The sequence below is a fragment of the Myodes glareolus genome, chromosome 15, assembly GCF_982192425.1.
Source record: "Myodes glareolus chromosome 15, mMyoGla1.1, whole genome shotgun sequence".
Classification (NCBI taxonomy): domain Eukaryota; kingdom Metazoa; phylum Chordata; class Mammalia; order Rodentia; family Cricetidae; genus Myodes; species Myodes glareolus.
This window is the reverse complement of record NC_142040.1, coordinates 68166757-68191161: the sequence shown is the minus strand read 5'-3', so window position 1 is coordinate 68191161 and position 24405 is coordinate 68166757. Positions and strand designations below refer to the sequence as shown.

The window sequence follows — 24405 nt, the reverse complement described above, 5'->3', positions numbered from 1 at the left end:
CCCAAAATGAAAACATTAAAATGGGCTTACACGAAATCTGTCCCTAGGCTCATGACACCGGAACTTATCCGGCCTGCCCTCTGCCATTTTTCTGGGAAAGGGAACATACTTACATTAAAATGTTTCATAAAATCCTCCATTCAGAAGATAGTAGTCTATAATTCCTAACTTAATTCAATTCTACTGAAATAGAAATACTTCTGGGTAGATGTGAGCCATTTGAAAAGGAACTTCCAAAAACATATAATTTAAACTCTGCTCTCAAGTATTTGATCTGAGAATTAGGCGTAAATAAATTTAAATAAATATCTCAAAATCTGACTAAACTCATCTTTAAGCAGGTGGGATTCTTCCACCTGTGATTCTCACCAGTTTGGAAAGATTCATGTCACGGAGCACACGCATTACAATGGTAGACTCTGTATCCGTGGGACTGGCTCGTTTTGCTGCCCCCAGTGTACGCAGAACTGACAAAATGTTACGCAGACCAAAGTCATAGTGGACCTGAAAAGGAAATGCTGGGCTTATTTCCTACTCATGGAAACAATATGAATTTGGCTGAAAAGCATTGCGTAATAATAAATTAATGCTGATCCCCTTTAAAAAGAAAAATAACAGTATGCCACGTTTTGTTGATACTCATAAGATACATGTCCTTTCTTAAACAGAAATGGAGGAGAGATGGATTGGGGTGGGAACAGAGGTGAAATGGGGAGGAAGGGATGAGAGGAAGGAAGGGAAACTGTGGCCAGGATGTAAAATAAATAAATGTATACGTTTCTTTAAAAACAAACAGTAGAACAAAATATTCCTTTATTGGTATGATTTTTGAAAAACTGAAGACTATCTGAGAGTCTCTCCCTGTATCATCATTAATTAAGATGTGTCTTGATGGGAGAACAGGAGACATTTCCTCTTAGACCACGACATCCCTTTTCCTTCTCTTAATCATTCATATATATGAAAATATATTTGAGTCTCTACAGCTAAAATTCAGGACCAGAGCTAAATTCAGACACTACATTCTCAAGTTTTTGCTAATGAAAAAATGGATATTAAGCATGAGGAAAAGAAATTACATTCCAGGATCACCTAGAGGAAAAATCTCACTAAATCTGGAGCCATGCCCCAGCTTGGAGCTTAGTATAATAATTATGGAAGTTCTACAATCCAAATGTTAGCATAGATGAGGTGAATAATTAAAATTCCATTACCCAACCACCGTGGAATATAGCTGGCAGTTCTAAAAATTAAAAATGGAGCAAGTAGGCCAGGTGCATGGGCAAAGGCCTGTAATCCCAGCACCTGGAGACTGCCACAAGAGAATTTCAACTTCAAGGCTAAATGGCAAGGTTCAGGACAAGCTGTGTCATACAGTGAGACACTGTCTTAAAAAACTTAAAAAGTAGGACTTCTGTATGATGCAACAATCCCACCAGTCTCACAGTGATGCTTGAACACCAATGTATAATATTCATATTCGACCATTCCCAAAAGAGAGAAGAAGGGAGCAGCCCAAACGCCCAGCTGCCCTGCAGCAGATGAATGGAGATGCAAAACCCAGCCTTTACACACTGTGGAATACTATTTGGCTACATGAAGAAGGCACTGCTACCACATCACAGATAAACTGCTGTGGGATAATTCTCTACTACACTGTAAAGAATTATCACTCACATTGATTTGATAAAATGCTGATTGGGCAGTAGCCAGGCAGGAAATATAGGTGGGGCAACCAGACTAGGAGAATTCTGGGAAGAGGACAGAGACACAGTTTCCACCCAGACATGAGATGAGAATGCTGAACTGAGAATAGGTACTAAGCCACATGGTTAAACATAGATAAGAACTGTTGATTCATTTAAGTTGTAAAAGCTAGTTAATAATAAACCTGAGCTAATAGACCAAACCTAACAGCTTATAATTAATATAAGCCTCTTTGTGTTTCTTTGTGACTGAATGGCTGAGGGGTGGGACAGGACAGAAACTTCTGTCTACAATAAACCTTGAAGGTATTATGATAACTAAAATATGTCAGCCACAGAAGAAGAAACACTGTAGGATTTTATATGCATGAGTTATCTATTAAGTTGGCAGAAACAAAAATTAGAATAGTGGCTACCAGAGGTTGGGGTGGGGTGAAGGGCCAAGGAGAAGGAAGCGGTCCATTTGTAGAGTTTAGATTTAAAAGAAAAGACATTATGAAAATTATCTGTAGATCTATTTGTTGCATATACACTCAAAACCACTGGGCTGTATACTTAAAATGGCTGAGATGGTAAGTTATTTATTTTACCACAATAAAGTTATAACTACATAAAAACAGAAATAAAATTTAGTCATTGACTACCATATGAGATGGTGTAGGAGGGTCATCTGTCTATTGTGTGGCTTTTATTGGTTAATAAAGAAACTGCCTTGGCCTTTTGATAGGACAGAAAATTAGGTAGAAAGAGTAAACAGAACAGAATGCTGGGAGGAAGCAGGCAGTGAGGTAGACGACCCAAGATGGACATAGGTTAGGATCTTTCCCAGTAAGCCACCACCTCATGGTGCTACACAGATTATTAGAAATGGGTTAGATCAATATGTAAGAGTTAGCCAATAAAATAATGGGCCAGGCAGTGTTTAAAAGAATACAGTTTCTATGTAATTATTTCGGGTAAAGCTCGCCGGGCGGCGGGAACGCAGCCGGCCATTCCTTTTACAGAAATTATTTCGGGGGTAAGCTAGCTGGGATCCAGGCAGGAACGCAGTCCGCCACTCAGAAGCACTACACCTGACTAATTACTCGTGCACTGAGGAGCAGAGCACATGAAAGCAATCGAGGTCAGTTCCTGCCTTCAAGGAATTCAAGTTCTTAAGAAGAACAAAGGAATGAAAGGGCAAGTGAATGGGCGTGAAAATGTCAGTGGGTGAAATTAATCAAGCAAAACTTCCCTTCAGAATTGAAATCATGTTAAAGACATGGGCCTGGTAGGGTATCTGCAAGGGTAAGACTGCTCTGTGTCCACGGGTTCCCATCATTCCATGAGGACTCTGTGAATGGGGATACAGGAGTAAGGTAGGTAGAGTAGGGAAGCAACAAAGGCAACGACCAGAGTCAGTGGCATGGAAAGTTCTCTACATTCAAGAAACAGAAGGGAGAAGAACTCAGCAAACTGAAGCCCAATCAAGTATGAGATGAAATCACAGCTCTGGCCAACACCTTCATTGGTGTCTTAGAACAAACATAGGACCCCAAAAGATGGCTTCAGTTCCTCAGACATTATGCAATATTGTCCACTGTTTCAAGCCACTGATCTTGTTACTAAAATTGCTTTTCAGTGAGAGATAATTAATGCAGATATAATAAGTGATTAACGTATGTCTTCCAGTCAATAACTCTCATGAGGGCTATATCTGTTATCCCAAACATACGGGAAACTATCAAGAAGTTTACAACAGAAAAGACAATTAGCCAAACTTGGTTAAATATATGGGCAAGTTTGGGAGAAGGAAGAGTCAATGATTCATAAGTTCCTGAAAACTATACCATCGCCACGATTCATGCACAGGTTACATAAATTGCCAACAGCAACACCATTCATATTATAGCTCCTAAGTTAGCCTATAGGGTAACCACGTCACTTCTGTGTTAGAAATAGTAACTTCTTTATATGTATTTCTCAACAAAAGTCTAGAGAAAATCATTTTTTGTTGTTGGGGGCTTGGGAGATAACTCTGTAGTTCAAGAGCTTGCTATGTAACCATGACATCTGGCAATAGTCTGAAAACCTGTGCAAAAATAGATAGGTAGGTAGGTAGGTAGGTAGGTGATAGATACATACATACATACAGACAGACAGACAGACAGATAGACATGCATACAGACAGACAGACAGACAGATAGACATGCATACATGCATACATACATACATAGAAGATAAAATAAGAAGCCAGGCATGGTAGCACATACTTGAATTCAAAGCACTGGGAAATGAGAAGCAGACAGGTCCCTAGTTCTCACTAGCCCTAGCTTACTCAGCTAGTTCAAGGCCGGTGAAAGGCCCTATGTCTAAAGCCAAGGTGTATAGAACCTTAGGAACAGTTCATGAACATGACCTTTGGCATCCATGCAAGTGCACATACAATGCACATGTACCTGTTCTTCTCTCTCTCTCTCTCTCTCTCTCTCTCTCTCTCTCTCTCTCTCTCTCTCATACACACACACACACACACACACATATCAGCTTTGTCATTTTATACTTAGTGTCAAAGGTACCTTGTCAAGAGTCCTAGTCTAAGTTGAGAAGCCATTGCTAATTGGAGACTTCTGGGAGCAGGAGAGTAGGTTTTTACCAGGAATACAGCCTAAGAGGCAACCCATGCTCCAGCAGATAATCCTACACACATACTGGCAGCACTAAGTGAACGCAGTTGAATTTTTTTTGCAAAACACATGAAATTAGAAAAGAAGTGAAGAGGGTAAAGGAGGAATTAGAGGGGACAGCATATGGATTATAATGTGCTTATCAAAGTACATTATATGTATATATGAAATTCTAAACAATTCCTTTAAAGAACTGAAGATATTCCAGTGAACAGAAAGATAAAATGTGGCTAACTACATAAAAACCTTCAGAATAACACACCTGCTTCGAGAGCTGCTCTTCACATAGCTGATAGAGTGTGAAAAATTTCCTGGCCAGGACCACGTTGTCAATGAAGCCACAGCTGGCCAGCTTCACCCTGATGATGATCTGCCGGTCAGGGACCATCATGGCCACGGAGCGGAAGTTTATCTTCAGGTTCTCAGGGAGTTCCTGGCGCCCCGCATAGCCAGGGTTCTACATGGAAGCAAAGTCCAAGGATGAATGACACCTTCCTGGGGCAACTAGGACACACTGGTGTGCTATGGAAAGATTCATTATGCACACAACGCAAATCTGAAATGTCAATTGGGGAGCTCATTTGCATAGCCCACTCTTCTTGTGCTGGACCGACTATGTCATGAGTTATTAATATGAGCTTTGTTTAGCACTTAATGGTTTTCAAGCAGGAATGATCATTGCAATCTCAGTTTCCATTCCTGAAGCACAGGTGACACAGGGCTGGGGAGAGGTTGGAGCCCTGTGACAAGAAGACTGAATTACAGTTGCTTCTTCTAGGGATTCCTTACCATAGTCAGAAAAAGTCCAAATTCTGGGTTCATGGTCACATTATCTCCATCGGTAAAAATGAAAGCCTTCTTCCGCTCCTTTTTACATGTGAGAATAATGGAGATTTGCTGGGCTGCTACAGAGAGAACTGGTAGATCGATACGGTTGAATTCATCAAAGCAGCCCCAGGACCCGGACTGTGCCAGCCCTTAGAAAGGAAATTAAACAGAAAATCCAATTAGTATGTCATTTGTGAAAACCAAGAAAACGGATATTACGCATCTGCCAAAATGAACCGGAGATCAGTTTATTCAAAACTGAAGTTAGGAAATAAACGGTGCATCAAGAGGCCCAAAACTGCCGACAAGTTGGCAGCTTGTCTGTAACCATCCAAGCCGTATTACTGACAAGTGCCTAACAAAAGGCAAATTACATGAGTATTCCATCCACCTAACGCTGCTAAGACTGAGCTTGTCAACCAAACTACCTAGAAAACTGACACCAAAATATATTCAGTTCTTGAAGAAAGTAAACAAATCCTTTGCTGGTGTTGTTGCTGCCGACTGAACCAAGTCTCCCACAAGCTAAGCATGTGTTCCCAGTGAACCGCATCACCCACCCTAAGAGATAAATCTCTTCCTTTAAGCTGTTTATGTCTTATATGTGTATGGGTGTTTTATCTGCATGTACATCTGCATACCAGAAGTGGACATCAGATCCCACTATAGATGGTTGTAAGCTGCCATTGTTGGAAATTGAACTCAGGACCTCTGGAAGACCAGAACCACCAATGTTCTTAACCGCTGGAGCCATCTCTCCATCCCCAAGAGATAAATCTTAACAAGGAATTCACCTGACCTGAAATTTCTTAGTCAGTGAAAGGCACAGTGCTCACCTTTGAATATCCGCCCCAGTCCTCGGAAATCCATCTGGTCAGAGCAGTTGAAAACCACAACGTATTTTCCAAGACACCGGCCCATGTCCTTGGTGGTTTCTGTCTTGCCTGTTCCTGCAGGACCAGCAGGGGCTCCTCCCATGCTCATTCCCAGAGCCTGAGCCAAGGTGATGTAGCATCTGCAGGACCACATTACCTTTAGAAACTTGCTACAGCATCCCAAAGACACTCAAGACATCATAGAGAAATGAACCTGTGCTTCAAAGATGCAGGAAGAGGGCCAATCTCCTTTAGATAATTTCCAAAACTACATCCCAAAAAAATTGTCCTTGTGTGTGTTGACATGTGCTGTAAAAAGAGAAGGAGGTAGTCTCTTTTCAAAGAAGTTTAAGAAGTGTGTAAAAGTTAGATTTCTTTACAGATAATTTTCAGACTTTATGATAATGATGTTTATGATAATTATTGGGGATGTATAAGCCTGAAAAAAGTATAGAGCACTGCCAACATTTCTTTGGTAACCCTCCCTAGAAGTCTATTCATATCAAAAGAATAACATTTAGACAGTCTCACTGGTTGGGAAGGACATGCATGTCACTGTATATCACCTGGCATCCTAAATGGTGGATGTTATTAAAAAGGTAAAAGCAAGCATTATGAGAGGATTTCACACTATTGGTGATATGACTTAGTGAAGTCGCTATTGAAAACTGTATGACATCCACCCCCCCAATAAAAGGAAAAGAGCACTAACATACACCCCAACAATCCCCCACCTGGGTGCATACACAAAAGAAAGACTAATTCACCCTCATGAAGGTATCTCCCCTGCTGTGTTCACTGTAGGCCAAGCAAACACCCAGTCGTCAGCCAATGGATGAATGAACTTTACAAAATATGGTCTTATACAATAGGATACTTTTCAGTCGTTAAAAGGAAGATCCTACCATTTGCCACATAGAAGTATACCCGAGGAAATTTTGCTAAGTAAAATACATCAGACACCAAAGGACAAATACTGCACAATTTCACTCACGTGCTAGGAAGAAGGAGAGAAGAACACATAGAGAATAATTTTATAATAACCAGAGGCAGAAATGGAGATAGGAAATAAGATGCAGGGCAGATAATTCAACATATCAATTTTGTAAGGTCAGTAAATATAGATAGCTGATGTGCAAAGGGATTAGAGTTAATAAAACTTTATTGTCCTGAGAGTCTTCACCAAAATTCGCAAACTTGTACCATTCTTCTCTCTTATATTTTTGGTTGTGAACCTAGCCTTTAACGGCTGAGCCATCTCTCCAGCCCCATTCTTCTCTCCAAAATAAGTAACTGCGAATCTCTAGCTATGCTAACACGCATCGCTGTAATAACTACTTACTGTCCTTGTCTGCTGTCACATTGTGGTTTAAATCTCAAATACACACAAGAAATAAACAAAAGTAAAAAATCTGGTTGTAGTAATATAAGCTGTACTCCCAACGTCAGAAGGATCATGAATCCAAGACCAGTCTGGGCTTTATAGTGGACTCAAAGTTAGCTTGAGCTGTGTATGATATCCTGGCTCCCCAAAAAATCAAAACCTTGGATTGTAGCTAAGTGGGAGAGTGGCAATCTAACATGCCTGGGGCTTTGGATTCAATTCCCATCATGAGAAAATGAGAAAAATAAATACATTCTATTTGTCAGATTGGGAAACATTTAAATATATTCATTGTCTTTTGAATGAAAGAGCCCATAGTTCCACTTCCTTGCTTTATTTCATTTAATGTATTATGAATATGAATGCATGCATTTGTAAGTTTATGTGCACCATGCATGAGCAGGAACCCCCAGAGGCCACAAGAAGGTATTGGATCCACCGGCACTGGACCTCCAGACAGTCGTGAGTTTTGATCGGGGTGCTAGGAAGTGAACCCAGATCCTCTGCAAGAGCAGCCAGTGCTCTTAACCCCTTCCAGCCCCGCATGACCTTGGTTTTAAACAACACTCTGCTGAGTAATAATATTCCAGGTCTGTGTGAGCATCTGCAATCCCTTCCACATCTTATCATATAAGTTAACATGTGGAAGATTCAGTGAGCATTACTAGGAAGCCATGTTATGGTGTCATAGGAACACATGCTGTGTTTTTCTGCATGTCTGTCAACAGGATGACCTGTCTGCCCTTGATCTAATCTGTCCTCTGTCTGGGTGACAGCATTAGTGAGGACCTTCCAGCCTCCTCTGCTTGTGCTCAGAAGTGGATGGTCATTAAGATCATCAGGAGTTTGGGGGAAATGAATTCTGTGTTTTTAATCACGTGATGATGGCCATTTGACCATCTGAAATGTCAACAAGTCTTTTCATGTGAGGGGAAGCTCCTGGGCTCCGGGAGCTGCCATGGCTGTCAGACTTCACAGGTCAGAGAGCACAGGCTGATAGTACACGCCAGGGCCTCCAAAACTATACCCTTAGAAGACATTTGTTTTCGTGAGGAGCTTTCTTGCTGTAAAGGGACAAACAGAAAATCTTGTGCTCTGAACCAGCAGCTGAAAATGATCCCTCAATTCTCACACATTCAAGCTGAAGAAACACAGACAGGGGAAGCCTGGGGTGGAAGTCTGAAACGGATTTCTGAACTGTCTGCACTTAACGTTGCAAATGCTTGCTTTGCTTTTGAGGTTCTCTGGTTTTTAACGGTGAAATAATCAAGTTACAAAAAAGACTGATCTGACATATTTTTGTGACAGTTAGGGCTTTGACAAATAAATACCCAGTATGTGCGTAAGAGCAGAAAATTAACTAATAATTTGAAAAATTTAGAAAAGTTTCCCCTCCCTACTTTCTCCTCTTCTCTTTGATTTCATCATGTGAAAGCTAATTTGTCGATGAGCATTTCTTCTGTCTCTCCAGGAAATGTTTATTTACCAACTCTCATGTGACAGAGACATTTTAATGAAGCCTGACTCGGGGAGCTTGCATTTTCAAGGAAAAAAATAATTTAAAATAATAGTCAAAGGAGAAAATCTGAGTAAGAATATTGTGGGGAGCAGGATCGCTGTACTTGTCTAATGTGAGAACTGCAAGATCCCCTCCCCAGGGGGGACATTTGCGCAGAGGAAATCAAGGCAGTGAGGAGGGCATTCTCTACCAATCAGAGCATTTCAAATGCAAAAGCCCTGAGTCAAGACTGTGCTTGGTCTGTTAAGAAAATAAAAAAATAAAAATAAAAATAAAATTAAAAAGCATGTAGATGGACATGAATTAGGAAGGAAAGACAGGAGCGGCCAGGGCAGCTTGTGCCGGGCTTCCTAAGCTGATGTGAGAACAGCCTTGACTCTCTGTGTCATGGAGCAAAGTAAAGGCACAGAGCTAAAGGTGACACAGTCCCACTTATGTTCCGTTTCTGTGCTGGGAACAGACAACGGGGCACAGGAAGGAAACCAACTAAGAGACTATGCCAATCATCGAGGTGGGGGATTGTGGTGGATGCCAAATAGTTACAGCAAAGGCTTAAAGGGCTGTCACATTCCAGATATTGATGACAGACTGCACAATGGAGTAAGAGGGTAGACGTCGAGGGTGCTCCAAGGAGTTCTTGCTTGGAGAAGTAAAGGCAGCAGATTCCTTAGTTAGGAGATCGATGCCACCACAGTGATAAAAAGGAAGGTCCAACTAGCACCGTGAGGAAGATAAGAGACAATCAAGCACACTGTCATTAAATAGTCTATGCGCATATAGATGGGTATGCCATGTCAGCAAATAGATGGATATATGTGTCGGGAGCTCAGGGAAGGTGCTCTGACTGGATTCAGTTTGGGGGCAACATCTAGATGCTATTAAGAGTCATGTGAGGTCTGTGCAGTGCAGCCGGAGACAAGAACCCTGATGTGCAATGGAGCAACAAGCAGTAAAAGGAGCCACATGAAAAAAAAAAAACTAAATCCAAAAGGAGCAACCCCAATGATGCCAGAACTGACCATTAGTCAAGGAAGGTGAGACCAAAACTGACATTGGATGTGACAGCCTGAGGTGGGAGGGACTTTCACAAGAACTCTTGAGGGGAACGAGGGCATGTAATAGAATAATGTGCTCCCCAAAATGCCCATGTGCTAATCCCTGGACACTGAGAGCATATCACCTCCTGTAGCAAAAGGAACTTTGCAGACATTATCAATGCAATGACCTTGGGGTAGACAGATTATCCTGGGTTACCCAGTGGATCCAGTCCACTCTGGGCAAACAGGAGACAGAAAAGCGTGTCAAAGACACAAGAGGGATGAAGGGGAGGTACAAAGACAAACGGCTTGAATTCAGCCTTCTGTTTGCGCTTGTCAAAGTGAAGAGATCACAAGTCAAGGAATAGGGCAGCTCTCCGAAGCTGGGATGGTCTGCTCACACTCAGTGAGAAGGGAGGATCTAGGTCCTACAACCAACAGGCTTTCTGCTAACGGCCTGAAAAGGTGGGAAATGGCGCCCCCTTGTGTCCCTAGGAAGGAAAGCATCCCTCTTCTGATTTACGAAGGTAAAAATAACAGGTTTGTGTAGCTTAAGCTTCTGACCTTGTGATGATGGGTATGGTGACAGTATATAATTAGCACTGTGAGTCTAAAGAGAGTACGATCAAGATGAGCAAGGTAGAAAGAAATTGTGCCTTTGAGGGGGGTGGTAAAGAGCACAGAAATGGGAAGGGAAATGGAGGGTGGCAGGAGGGTTTTTCAGACAGAAGCGACTGCAGTATGTTAGGTGTTGCTGACAACGACCCATCAAACGGTGGACACTGACGATGATCTCAGCAGACCTATGGAGGCTGGATATCAGCTGGCTGTCTCCTTTTCACTTCTGAGTCATCCTGAGCCCCTGAGGATGGTGACATCACTCTTGGTTAGTGGGGAAAGCCCTCAAGGACAGCTAAAGGTGTTGACAATGGGTGATCTGGGCGTTTCTTAATCCACTCAAGCTGACAATTGCAATTAGCAAGCGTGAATGGCAGGTAACAGGCAATGGGAAACCAAACGACATCTCCCCTGTGCCCGTCTGTACCCCATCTGTCTTCCTGTTTTCAGTTGGGCTGTACTCCATTTTTCTCTGCTTTTTAAAAACACCTTAATTGTTTCTCCAAAGAGCAACAGGTGTTGAAGTTAATAACGTAACCTCCGAGGCCAACCGTGCCTCGCACCTAGTAGCACGCGGTAATTAATTCCTTTCTTGTCCATTCAAGGCTTGCCCCTGAAAGACGGAAGACAAAAAAAAAAAAAAAAAAAAAAAAAAAAAAAAAAAAAAAAAAAAAAAAAAAAAAAAAAAACCGGATCTTTTTCAACCACAAACCTGAATCCCTCATGTGAAGACACAGGGAAAGCTAGAAATACTAACCTTTAAAAGCCTTGCTATAAAAGAGCTGTTGGAAAAAAAAAAAAAGTCCCCCAAGCTGCCGGAGGGACTAGAACGCCGGCGGAGGAGAAAGGGACTACGGAATCACAGAATCCTCCATCACCTGTCTGTGAGCGGAGTTATGACAAGCCTGTCAGTGCAGCCTAAAAATTCATTCTGGTACATGAAAGCCACGTCTGTGATGTGTATCATCATCTTGTCAGAGTCTTCCTTAAAATAAAACCGGCACTGCTTCAGCCACTCAAAGTCCGTCGGGCTCTTGACGTGCATGTGACACTGCAAGGCAAAAGGTGCGCATTAGACCTGAGGTGAGGCACTGGCCAAGCAGACACACGAGCATTGGCGCAGACCTTAGAGGGGAAAGGAGAGACACCATAGGCCAGAGACGTCGGGTCTCTCGTCACCTGAGCCAATCAGTTCCCGATCAACACAAAAGCCATTGGCTAAGCAGACACATACGCCATTGGCTCAGACTGTAGAGGGGAAAGGAGTCACACCATAGGCCAGAGACATTGGGTCTCTCGCCATCTGACCCATCAGTTCCCCATCAACACAGAAGCCACTGGCTACGCAGACACACGAGCCTTGGCACAGACCGTAGAGGGGAAAGGAGACACACCATAGGCCAGAGACATCGGGATTCTTGCCACCTGACCCAATCAGTTCCCGATCAACACAAAAGCGACCTGTGATGCTATGGGAATGGGAGGAATCAAGACTACTCCAGCTAGGTCCCTCACATTGAAATGACGCTACAGTTCAGTAAGAAGAGAGTCATTTCTATGACTGCAGTCTTTGGGCTTGGAACCACATATCTGAGCCACGAGATTTACTCTAAGAGAGCACAAAGACAAAGCTATAATGTCATCACAGAAAGGGAGCCTTTTGAGAATATGATGAAACCTTTTTAGGCTTTGTTTAAACTGTTTTTTCCCTATGGCTTTCAAGAGGTTAAAAGTCGTAACATTTAAACGGCAGGTAAACACCTGGCAGTGATTTTGTTTGAAATTTTGTCCAAAATTTTAAGATACTTTAATCATTTCTCTTTGACAAATAAGAAATCTAAAATTACCCTGTGCCCCTTATTTCTCTGAGAAGCAAACAGTGTGCTTAGCTATTAGGCCGGAAGATTAGCACAAAATAGCTCAAAAAAATGCAGTCTTTTGGTTCCAACACATCAGGACCAATCTTTCATAATCTTCTTTTACATAATGGGTCTAAACACAATCCAGAAAATTAGTATGCGTGTAAGAGCTTCTTATTCCTTACCTAATATTACATTCTATAGACGAGGGCAGCTCTAATTTCTTTTCACTCTTCACATAACCATAATTGTGTGGCTCCCCTTAACCATCGCTTTATCTTTTAAAGGCAAACGCTGTGTGACATCTGCTGCCCTGAGAAGGGCCACTTTGTAATCAACAGCATAAAGGGCGGTAAAACTTGTGAAGGATGTGATCTGTCAAATCCCCACACACAGGAGCCTTCAACAGCCCCTACTACCAGCATGCCTATAATTTCTGCCCCCCAAGAAAGCAGTAATCTTGGATCAACAAGTACAAGGGAAACAAGAAATTGAAAAGTTTTTCGGGGCATGGCATGACATTTTAGCATCTGAAATAAACACAGAGACTCTTAAAGTAACTCCTTGTTACCTGAATGGTGTAGTATAGATCTTAGGAATATGACTGAAATTTCAGCTTAAGGCTGAAAAGTGAGTCTGACGTGTACGCTCTGATATCGGTATGCCTGTGCCTGAATTTGAATTTTTCACAAAATCGATCTTATCCACCCAGTGTGTGAACACAGACAGCATCTTGAGTTTGCTTTTCCATTTACAATAGAACATATATCAAGTATTTACCAGGTCATCAAAGATGTCCCTTTGGTGCACGTGGATAGTAATCAGAGTCTCATATTTAACTCGTTCCGTGGAACTCAGGTCCTTTGTGGTCATGTCAATCAGCGTGTTCAGTAACTCCAGAAAGGACTGGTTTGTCTTCTGCATGATTTTCTTATCAAACTTGGCGTTTTGAAGGGCTTCTTCTGAGTCTCGAGTCCATATCATTTGAATCCCTAATAATCCAACCTTACAGAGGTTTTAAACAAAAGAGGCTAAGACTTTTGAGTGTGTATATATATGTACGTTTACAATTTGCATAGGCTTTCCAATTTACACAGAAATCACTATAATGAATCACTCTAATTATTATACAAATGAATTGCCCTGATTGTATCAACTTCTTTGATTTATTTCAAAGTCCATGGACTCAATTGATGTCATTCATCTAATGCCTAAGTGTGAGAGTCCTCTGATGTGCCTACATCTCTCTTGGGATCTTAAATCACACAGGGCTAGCTCACACCACGCTCCAGATAGATTTTTAGGTCAAGCGCAGATAAGAAATTAAATTAAATTGACTTTACTCAAACAGGCACTATGTTGGTATAGAGTAGACACCCATAAAATCTTTATTGGCCATAAGGACTAAGAAAAATTATTTTCTGTACTTTAATACTAAAGAATTTTTTTTCTAATTAAAATGTACTGAATACACTCTTATGATCTATGGTATGGTCTAGGATCATTGTTTCATAAGGATATTTGGTAAGAGAAAAACTGTTTTAATTTAAAAATACATCAAATATCTCTGTAACCTCAAATCATATTTAAGATTATAATTGTATATGGTCAAATAAGCAATAGTTGAAATCTTTAAGCTCACCCATATTTGGTAAGTCTTTATGAAAATCTTAATGTTCAGCCAGAATAAAATAACACTATTTATGAGGCTTATAATAGGCAATATCTAAGATTTAAGATGACTGTTTGATCAAAAAATAATTTCCAGTTTCAATACACTGACCTGGGCAGGGAAGGAAGAAAGAAATTCAATCAATTGGAAACCTGCTTCTTGAATATTTGCGGCTGCCTGACGAATCACAAGGTGTAATGAGGACTGGGATTCCTCCAGCAGGGAGTTAAGCCAGACTTCTACATTGCCCTCGGCCATCACAGGTTTGTCCAATTCAATGGTCTCACCCTCCCGAGAGGAAATGGACAAGATTCGATCATAGACCTATGTTAGAAGATGAGAAAGATAGCCATATTCATATAAAAATAGGAAAAACCTTCCCTCTGTGTCCTCTCCTCGATGTTACCCTTCCCATAAAAAGTTAAGGCATAAAATCGTAAAGCAGATGGCAAAACGGGACACAAAGTCATTTTGAAGCAGCCACAAAGAGCCAGCTTTAAAACCTAAGGAAGAAATCCAGGTTAATTCTAGCTCATTAGTACCCTAAAGGACTGGAGTTATTTCTAAAAGACGTACTTTGTGCAAATGTGCTGCCAGAAGAAAAGAGAAACGGAAAGCTCTACAACCCTCCAAACAAACTGGAGCCCACAGAGAGGCTGTAATTCCACACCACGTGGCGGTTGGGTTGATGTTAGGAATGGCCCGATCAATATGATAACAAAGCCATTACAAAGTCATTCCGGTTCTGTACTAAGTATGGTGTTCCTGCAGGAGCGGAGTCTCGCGTGTCTTCTGATCAAACCCAACCCCTATTCGGTTCATCTCACTTCAGTCTCTGAGCAGCTCAGCGCCGTGAGAAGGCGTGCTGTCTAGAGTTCAGAACAGACCCCGACAGACCTCTTTGTGGAGAACAGAACTAAGACTGAATTTCTTGTCTGCATTGGTCATTAAAAAAATGCACCTCTTCTGCATCTCTACCTCCCTCCCTCTGTGCAAGGCAAACAAAATGAAATAAAGGAAATGCAATGGCTGCTGTTGTTTCTGCTCTTTGGTTTAAAAAATAAATAAGTAAACCAACAAAGCATCATTCTTTGGGAGCTGAAATTTAGTACTGGGTTAAGTGCTATTCGGGTGTCTACAGATGTGATCTTCCAAAGAGGCTGGTGCGTCTTAAACTTCAGTCTCCTCTTTTGCAAGTGGTATTTAAAATTTAAAGAATTTAGAACTCACAAAATCAGGACCTGATTCTGGATGTACCATCCTCATGGTGGGAACAAGAGAAAACAAAGGCAGCGTGACCTGCAGAGGTGACTGCTAAATGGAGCCTAAAGCTGGGTCACATTTAACCTCCAAACTAGGAGACCACCAGCCTCTGCTGCTCAGCCTGAGAGAAACACTTTTCTGTTGAACATGAAATCCCAGTACTGTCGCAGAACAAATTTCTCAACATCGTGAAGCACTTCCTTCATGATATAATACCTTTTTAAATTTAAGAATTTTAATGTTGGTAAATGTAAATACAGAGACAAACTACTTTGACTACCGTCATAAATGGCACTAATACAAACTTGGTAAGGCAGGCTGCCTTAGGACTGCTGCAGATGTCTGTGATTCCAGCATTTGGAAGCCCAGGGCAAGAGAACCATTCGCTGGAAACCAGCCAGTGATGCAGAGTGAGTTCTGGGCTAGCCTTTGCCACACAACAAGTCCATATTTCAAAAAAGCAGCAAATACTAACAGCAGACTAGAATAAAAGTAAAATGTAAGCCAGGTATAGGTGGTGCACACCTTTAATCCCAGCTCTCAGGAGGCAGAAGCAGACAGATCTCTGTGAGGTGGAGGCCAACCTGGTCTACAGAGTGAGTTCCAAGACAGGCTCCAAAGCTATGAGAAATCCTGTCTGTCTGTCTGTCTGTGTGTGTGTCTCTCTCTCTCTCTCTCTCTCTCTCTCTCTCTCTATATATATATATATATATATATATATATATATATATATATATATATATTATAAACATGAAAGAAAATGCACATGATGAAATATAGTGCTAACTCCAGTAAGGAACAGTTCCTAGATATCAGACAGGAACGTTAACCTACATACTCCATACATTAACAAGAACCATTGCCCTAGAGCATTAAAGCCCACCCTGTCTTTTCTTCTAGACCCCTCCTGCAAAGCCTACCACAGCAGTTCCACTTTCCCTGCTCCTGCTTGCTTCCATTCCACACACAACTGCACCAGACAAACTTCCTAGAATCGTGGGCTCCCGAGGTTTTCTGACACATGCCGGATGAAGTGACAGTTCGTAGCATGGTACACTTGGCCTTTGGAATCTGCCTATGACTCTTTTGCTCGTCATTTCCTCTCGTGACTTGAATTACACTCTCCAAAACAAGGTATGTCAGAGTTGCAGGCACCAGTGCCTGTGGATTTGAAACCACTGGAACTGGAACATTGCTCATCTCATCAGGTTATGGTGAGGTTAAAATGGATTAGGATGCCCCGGTAAGGATTGCTGGCCTTACAAGAAGAGCAGATATTAAAGTGACATCAAGTGGCCAAAAGCACAAAGGACTGTCCAAAGCCTTGAGAAACCACAGCAAAGGCATGAATAATGTTCTCTCTCGGGGTCTCCTTTGGACAACCAACTGTCGTCATCGGATTTCTGTCTTCCAGCTCCAGAACTGAGAGAGAACATGCCACTGTTGTTCTAAGCCATGAAAACCATAAGCAATAGCTCACATGCCCACAGTGCTGACCTGGGCTGCACACACCTCTAGATTCTTGCACATTCGCCTTTCAGACCAAGCCCACTTCCCTGCTTCTCACCTACCTGGTCGAGTTGTACTCATCCTCAAAACATCAATCCAAACCAATTGACTCATTGAGAACATCTCCCTAACAATCCATACACCCAAGTTAGGGCTCCCTGGCTAGTTTTCTTATACAGCATGTGGTTAACACAAGCATAATAATAATTTGGTCCAAGTGTATCAACAATTTCATAGTGAAATTTCAGAATAAGAAAGAATTCTTTGAGAGTGCTAATACATTCTCCCTGGGAACCCTACAGCCAGCCTCACTGTGGCCCACAGCAAGGTGCCTGACCATAATGGCTGCCTTTTAATTGCCTACCAGGAATCGATCTACCACAGCCCTAACTGCACTCTGTAGGCACCATCTGTTTACTTCTCTGTCTCTTCCATTGGAGTGTGAGTTCCCTGAGGCTGGTTGACATATTTCCATTCTTAAGGAAAACACCTGGCACTTGCTGGCTACTCAATAGATTAAACTGGCTGATAGGATGAATAAATGAATGTTACTGAGTTGATATGGGGCACCGGAGGACTGAGCACAGTGTCAAAGAAGAAAGGTCCTTTCCTAGGATAGACAGAAAGATAAACAGTGTCTTCTGGAAGCCATGCAAATGAACTCTCCATCAGGTTGGACAACTTATCCAACTCCACGATGCCATAAACACAGCAGGAGTATAAAATAAAATAAAATAAAATAAAATAGTTTGAGGGGCACCAAAAACTTCTGAAGCCTGACAAAATTAACCAAATCTATGGAGCAATTCTATGCAATCATGATATTATATATAACTAATTGATTTCCTTAACTCATTGTATTTCTGAATACTTAATACGTAAAATGATTATAAAATACATTTTTATTAAGTTGGTGTTTTATTTTGTGGTTTTTTTTTTAACTTGCTTGTGTGTCTTGAAATGAGGACTGTCACTATAGTCCAGGTTAGCTTTAAACTCCCTGTGTCATCCAGACTGGCCTCAAATTTGCAATCCACCTGTCTCAGCTTCTTCATGTTGTACACTACATTCTTGATCATATTTAATCTGCATTTTGGATACTAATAAACCATAGAATTCTGAATGTAAATTTGGACAGTGGAGTTTGCCTTTAATTAATGGTCAAGAGCTAATGGCAAGGAAGTAAATCTTTTGCAAACATAGTATTAAAGAACTACTCAATAAAGACAGTGGACACTGAGATGCAGAAATTACAGGCAATGATAAAGACTGGGCAGACCTTCTCGTGGAACTTGACAGTTTTAATGTTGTCAAACACATTCAGCAAATGGGCCTGAATGGTGTGGGAGTCCGACGCCTGGCCCAGAATCTCCAGCAGAGCAGGGTCCGACACGAAGAAGAATCGCGGAAAGCACAGCCTTTTCTTCTCCAGGTATCTGAGGGAGGAAAGGGGTATGCAAATGAGCTGACCTTTGTGAAAATGACATCCCCTGGGTGTGAGAAGGCGGTAAGATCATGCAGCCATCTGCTTTTCCCACCTTCGTGTTTTGATGTTATTTTGTTGTAAGATTTGTCAAATAGCATTTCATATTCTAACAAAGAAGGGTAGGCTGTTGTTTTTTTCCCCAGAGTAAGTGGCAGAATTTCTTTATTCTTTCATAAATGTTAAGCTCATATTTTACTTAAGCTAATGTATCATTTATTTCCTTTATAGACAGCAAGATAGGAATACTGTTTATGGACTCATTTGGGATTTTGCTTTGCTTCTCAGCACTGTAAAAAGGTTTCATTCACATCATTACAAGACAATTTTAGGAGAAAAGTAAATACACCCTTCCTCAGAACAGACTCAAACTCCAGATCAATAAGCTCCATGACAGGCCTTCTGCCTCCCAGAGGTACAAAATTTCTGTTAAAATGCCCTATCATTTGGCAGCACTTCATACAGCCAATCCTCTGGGTTCATGTCGGAATTTAAGTTTCTCCTGAGCTATTCATGCAAACCAAATGACCTGAGTTCAATCCCCAGGACAAACATGGCAGAAGAGAAAAGATACCCACAAATTGTACTCTGGTACCAACATGGCATATGTTCACACATGTGCACATATCAGAGACACATATCATCATCGTAGCAATAAGCAAAATACAATTAATTTTTAAATAAAAAGCTCATGGTTGGGGCTGGAGAGATAGCTCAATAGGTACAGTGCTTAGAATTTGAGTTAAGTGTACAGAACCACCTTTTAAGAGAAACCCGGTGTGGTGGAACACACTTGTAATCCTGATGATAGGGGAATAGAGATGGATCCCTGGGGCCCACTGGTCAGTCAGCCTATCCTATTTGTTGATTAACAGACCAGTGAGAGACCTCGTAACAAAAAAAAGTAGGTGAACTGCACCCAAAGGACAACTGCTAGGTTGTTCTCTACTCTTCACAAGCATGTGAGCATACATGAACACACACATGCACACAGGTCATGGTTGACTACACTGTGATAGGATAGAGGATACACAGTGGAGCTTCCCCCAAGGATTAATTCAAGGACCCAAAAAAACACACACAAAAAAATAAACATTTTCCTGAAAACAAATGTGCCTAAGAATACATGGTCTTTCATATTCCTCCCAAAGGACCTTTGTAATTTGACTAAGATCCACTTATGGGAGAGATACACCAATTTTCCCTTTTAATCTATTATCTTTTGCCTTTTCTTTGACCTTAGATTTGTAGCAACTTTATTATTCTTCAACAGCTATCTCAAAACTGTTTTTGAGTAGGCAAGGATAAAAAGAAGTGATATTCATAGTATTTATATGTTATCATATATTATTTCTTTTATTTTCATAGTAATCACTTTGAGTTTTTTTCAAGTTTGATAAATTCATCTTTTCTTTACATCATAAAAATAATTTCCAGGCTCCATTTGAAGCCCAAGATTTCTAACTGTCACTTATATCAGTAAGAACAACCTAGTTTGATTCCTTGGAGCTCCATTAAGCAGGCTCAAACATTGTCACTGGTCATGAGGACACAGAGAAGAGCAGTTGGTTAAAGGACATCTTTGTCCCAGAGTTAGACAAGGAGACATCTTTGCTCAGGTTAATTTAGATGAACTTCTACATGGATTAAACACTTAGAGAAGAACTTCCATCATGTTTCTAGATAAGTGATTTTCTAACAGTCACTGTGTGCTGTTCACTGCTATTATTGCTATTGTTGTTGTTGCTGCTGGTGTTATTGTTTGGCCGGGTTGGGTTGTATGTCTTGTATTTCACTGTTTTGTTTGATTGGTTTGTGTCTTAGTTAGGGTTTTATAGCTATTAAGAGACATCATGACCACAGTAACTCTTTAAAGGGAAAGCATTTCACTGGCGATGGCTTATGGCTTCAGAGATTCATTCCATTAGCATCATGGAAGGACATAGCAGCATGCAGGCAGACACGGTGCTAGAGAAGAAGCTTAGAGTTCTGCATCTTGATTGGCTAGCACCAGAAGCATCTGTCCCACTGGGCATAACTTGAGCATATATGAGACTTCAAAATCTACCTCCACAGTGACATATTTCCTTCAATAAGGTCACACCTACCCCAACAAGGCCATACCTACTAAGAGTGTCACTCCCTAATACCAAGCATTCAAACACATAAGTCTATGGGGTTCATAAACTACTATTTTGATGTACTACTATTCAAACTACTACTTTCCACTCCCTGGCCCCCACGGGCTTATAGTCATAGCATTAGGTCCAACTTTAAAAATCTCCATAGTCTATCATAATCTTAATAATGTTTAAAAGTCCAAAGTTCAAAATCTCTTCTGAAATTCATACCATCTCTTAACTGCAATCCCCAATAAAATCAAAATTTAAAAAAAAAGACAGATCACATACTTTTAACATACAATGGCACAGGATATACATTACCATTTTAAAATGGAGGAAAAAAAGGATGGTTAGAAAAAATACTGCACCAAAGCAAAGCCAAAAGTCAACTGGGCAAACTTCAAACTCTGCATCTCCATGTCTGATTTCAAAGCACTCTTCAGATCTCCAACTCCTTTCAGATTTGTTGACTGCAATACACTTCTTTCTCTTGGGCTCTTTCCACAACCTGTTAGCAACTCTACTCAGCAGGTATTCCTGGGCTCTGGCCTCTCCAACACTTTGGGGGTCTCCAAAGCAATCCAGGCTTCATGTTCATAGCTTCACACAATGGCTTCTCTGGGCCTCCATTCAGGGACACCCCCAACACTCACCTAGCATCAGCAGCTTTCCTTAGTCACAGAGAAAGATTCTATAAGCCATTTCTTCTCTCCATGACTCTAAAATCAGAACCACGTGGCCAAAACTGCCAAGTTCTGCTCTTGCTGGGAACAATTACACATTCATCAGCTTTCTATTTTCCATGCTTTTCTTCACTGCCTAAGCTTGGCTTTCCTAGAACTTGCTCTGTAGACCAACCTGGCCTTGAACTCAGAGATCCTCCTGTCTCTGCTTCGGGAATGTTCGGACTAATGGCAAGAACCAGCACATCCAGCTTTGAGCTTTTCTTTAATCTCTTTACACAAATTGCATGCTTAGACGAGTAGGATCCTGCCCCAAGGTCCCCACAGTCTTTATTCCATTTCTTAATCTGTTTATCTCTTTGAACACAGAACTTGGCTCCATTCTACTTGTGATGCCCTCTTCTTCTCAAATTATACCTCTTGTAATTCTTCTTGTTCAGCTTGCTCCTTTCCATTATATATCTTCATAAGAATAAATGCTAATAACACACAACAGCGTCAAAACTAGGCTGTTTTGAGACTTCCTCTGCCACCAGAATTAACCCAAAGTTTAACCTCAGGACAAGGGCAAGAGGAAGCTGGAGCGGGAGAATTGTCTGTATTCTGTCAATCATGTTTTAAATAAACGCTGATTGGCCAAGCAGGAGGTGTAGGTGGGAAAACCAGACAGGAAGTAGAAATGATGCAAGGATTGCAGAAGAATTCTGGGGAGGAGGAAGTTGATTCCTCCCACTCCTGCCCAGATCACCAAAACAGAAGGATGTGAGCTGCCCCACTGAAAAAGGTACTGAGCCACATGGCTAAAATAGATCAGAAAAATGGGTTAATCAAGATGTGAGAGTTAGCCAGTAAGAAGCCTGACCTAATGGGCCAATCAGCATTATAACTTACAGAGATCTCTTGTGTGGTTGATTTTCTCTGGGGCCTGCCGGCTGTGGGGTATCTGGCAGGGACAGAAAACACAAACAAGTAGGCCCGGCCTTCTCATGTTACAGGAAGCCACATCCTTGGCCAAAATATCACAAGAACAGAGACTAGACCACATACAAATATTCTTCTCCTCTGAAACCCACACTTTAAATTATCCTCAGCACCCCTGCCTTCCGTATTCCTAAAGGATGAGCCATTAAGCCCTACTTAGGGAGTTCACCTGCTCTTCTAATCCACAGTCCCAACATCCATATTCCTCCAAACAAAAATATGATCATACCTATCACAGCTATAACCCTGTCTCTGGTACCAACTTCCATCTTAGTTAGGGTTTTATTGTGATAAAGATACACCAAGGCCACAGCAGTTCTTATAAGGAAAACATCCAGTTGAAGCAGGTCTACACTTTCATAGGTTTAGTTCATGGAAGGACAAGGCAGCGCGCAGGCAGGCCTGGTGCTGGAGAAGGAGCTGGGAGCTGGGAGTTCTCAGAAGCACCTATCCCACTGGGCATGGCTTGAGCATATGAGACCTCAAAGCCCACCTCAACAGTGACACATTCCCTGTAATAAGGCCATACTTATTCCACAAGGCCACACCTCCTAATAGTCCCGTTTTCTGTGGTCAAGCATTCAAACACTGAGCATATAGGGGCCATACCTATTCAAACCACAACGGTTCACATACTTGTGAATTTTATTTGTTTGTTTAGGAGAGTTGTTTTTATTTCTGTTTTTGATGTTGGTCTGTGGGGTGTGTGTGTGTGTATGTGTGTGCATGTGAGTGCATTTGGGTTTTTTGTTTGTTCTGGTTATTTTTTTGTTTTCTTGTTTTGATTATATTTTGATATAAAGTCTCACTATGTAGTCTAACCTGTCCTCAACCTCCTGGGTGTTTGAACATCAGGCAAATGTCATCATGCCTGGCTTTAGATTATCTTATTTTAAAGCCAGTAAGAGAAAAGCAAGGGGAAAATGTTATGAGTCTTTGAATATCCAAAGCCTACATATGTGTCTATTTGTCCATATGCACTGGTAGATACTATGTATACATTCATATCTCTATAGTCCTGAATGCTTATCTGTATATACTATTTCATATATAATCAATATAATGGAATATTTCAGTTCTGTACTTACAGATATAGAAGAAGAATTATATAAAGAGGGTACAATGATTTTCAAAGTGGGGACTATATTAGAATGTTTACAAGATCTTACTATCTTAAGGAAACATCTTGAGTCCTGAATCTAACATCAGGATGGGCATGGAGCATGAGGCTTCAAATGAAGACCTTCACTTGAGCAATAGTTTATGTAAGAAGCTAGTCTTAGCCAAACAGCACAAATATGACTCTTATTGCCTACTCTTTCTGTTCCCTTTCACTTCCAAGGTCCAGAGAGCTTTCCAAGAATGGCTATACTCACCCTGTGAGGGACTTCTGGCAGATTTCCAACTGGTCCAACAAGTGTGGCAGCAGTTGCCCCATGGTCTCATCTCCAACACAGCACTGAACCACATTTGGTATCTCATGTGCCCGTGTCATAATCTTCACCCAAGACTTATCTATATTGGAAAAGCGCTTGGCTTCCTGTAGGAGTGACAGAGTGGAGAAGTCTATGGTCTGTCTCCGTGACAAAGCATCACACAGGCCTCTGGCTGAGGCCATCATTCCAACCAGGATATGTATTCAAACTGCACATGTCTGATGCCCTTACATTCTATTTAAAGTCTTCTTGTGTCTTTTTCATTGTAGTGTCCTCTTTACTGAATATAAATATAAGAATATGTACCTCAACCCACCCTGACATTTTTGCTGTGCTAAGTAAAACAGGAACTGAACTCAAAAGCAACTGTCTATACAAGACAACTTCGGAGGAAAGACAACACCCAATTGTTCTCCTTGGCTATCACTAAGTAGAGTGAAGTTGTTATTTTCCAAAGGTATAAGGAAGATTACATTGCTTATACATTAAGAAAGGAAACACCAAGCATTTAAAAATAACAACACACATGCAGAAAGTCGTAACTAGTCAGAGTGTGAGGAATAAGTATCAGTGGAGCACTCCACCACAAAAGGAACATCAGTATCATGTTCCTTTCCCACAGGACTCAGCGGGTATTTCATACTAACTGTAAAGAGCCAGGGGTTGAGGAGACTAGAATGAAATTATATCTTCTGAACATGACAGGACCACTGCACTTATTAACGAACATCAGCCATGGTGGCCTATGAAAGACCAGCACAGA

General features: G+C 41.3%; 1 protein-coding gene across 1 annotated transcript in view; it reads right to left on the bottom strand.

Moving 5' to 3' along the window:
- Dnah5 (dynein axonemal heavy chain 5) overlaps nt 1-24405 on the bottom strand; it is a 287252-nt gene that overhangs the window by 128467 nt on the left and 134380 nt on the right. Inside the window, exons 32-40 of the mRNA XM_087897036.1 lie at nt 23583-23746; nt 18216-18372; nt 14276-14488; nt 13273-13497; nt 11512-11684; nt 6037-6215; nt 5162-5349; nt 4635-4829; nt 370-504 (exon numbers count right to left, since the gene is read on the bottom strand). Of these exons, the coding sequence (XP_087753162.1) occupies nt 370-504; nt 4635-4829; nt 5162-5349; nt 6037-6215; nt 11512-11684; nt 13273-13497; nt 14276-14488; nt 18216-18372; nt 23583-23746 (1629 nt within the window). The remainder of the gene's footprint in view (nt 1-369; nt 505-4634; nt 4830-5161; nt 5350-6036; nt 6216-11511; nt 11685-13272; nt 13498-14275; nt 14489-18215; nt 18373-23582; nt 23747-24405) is intronic.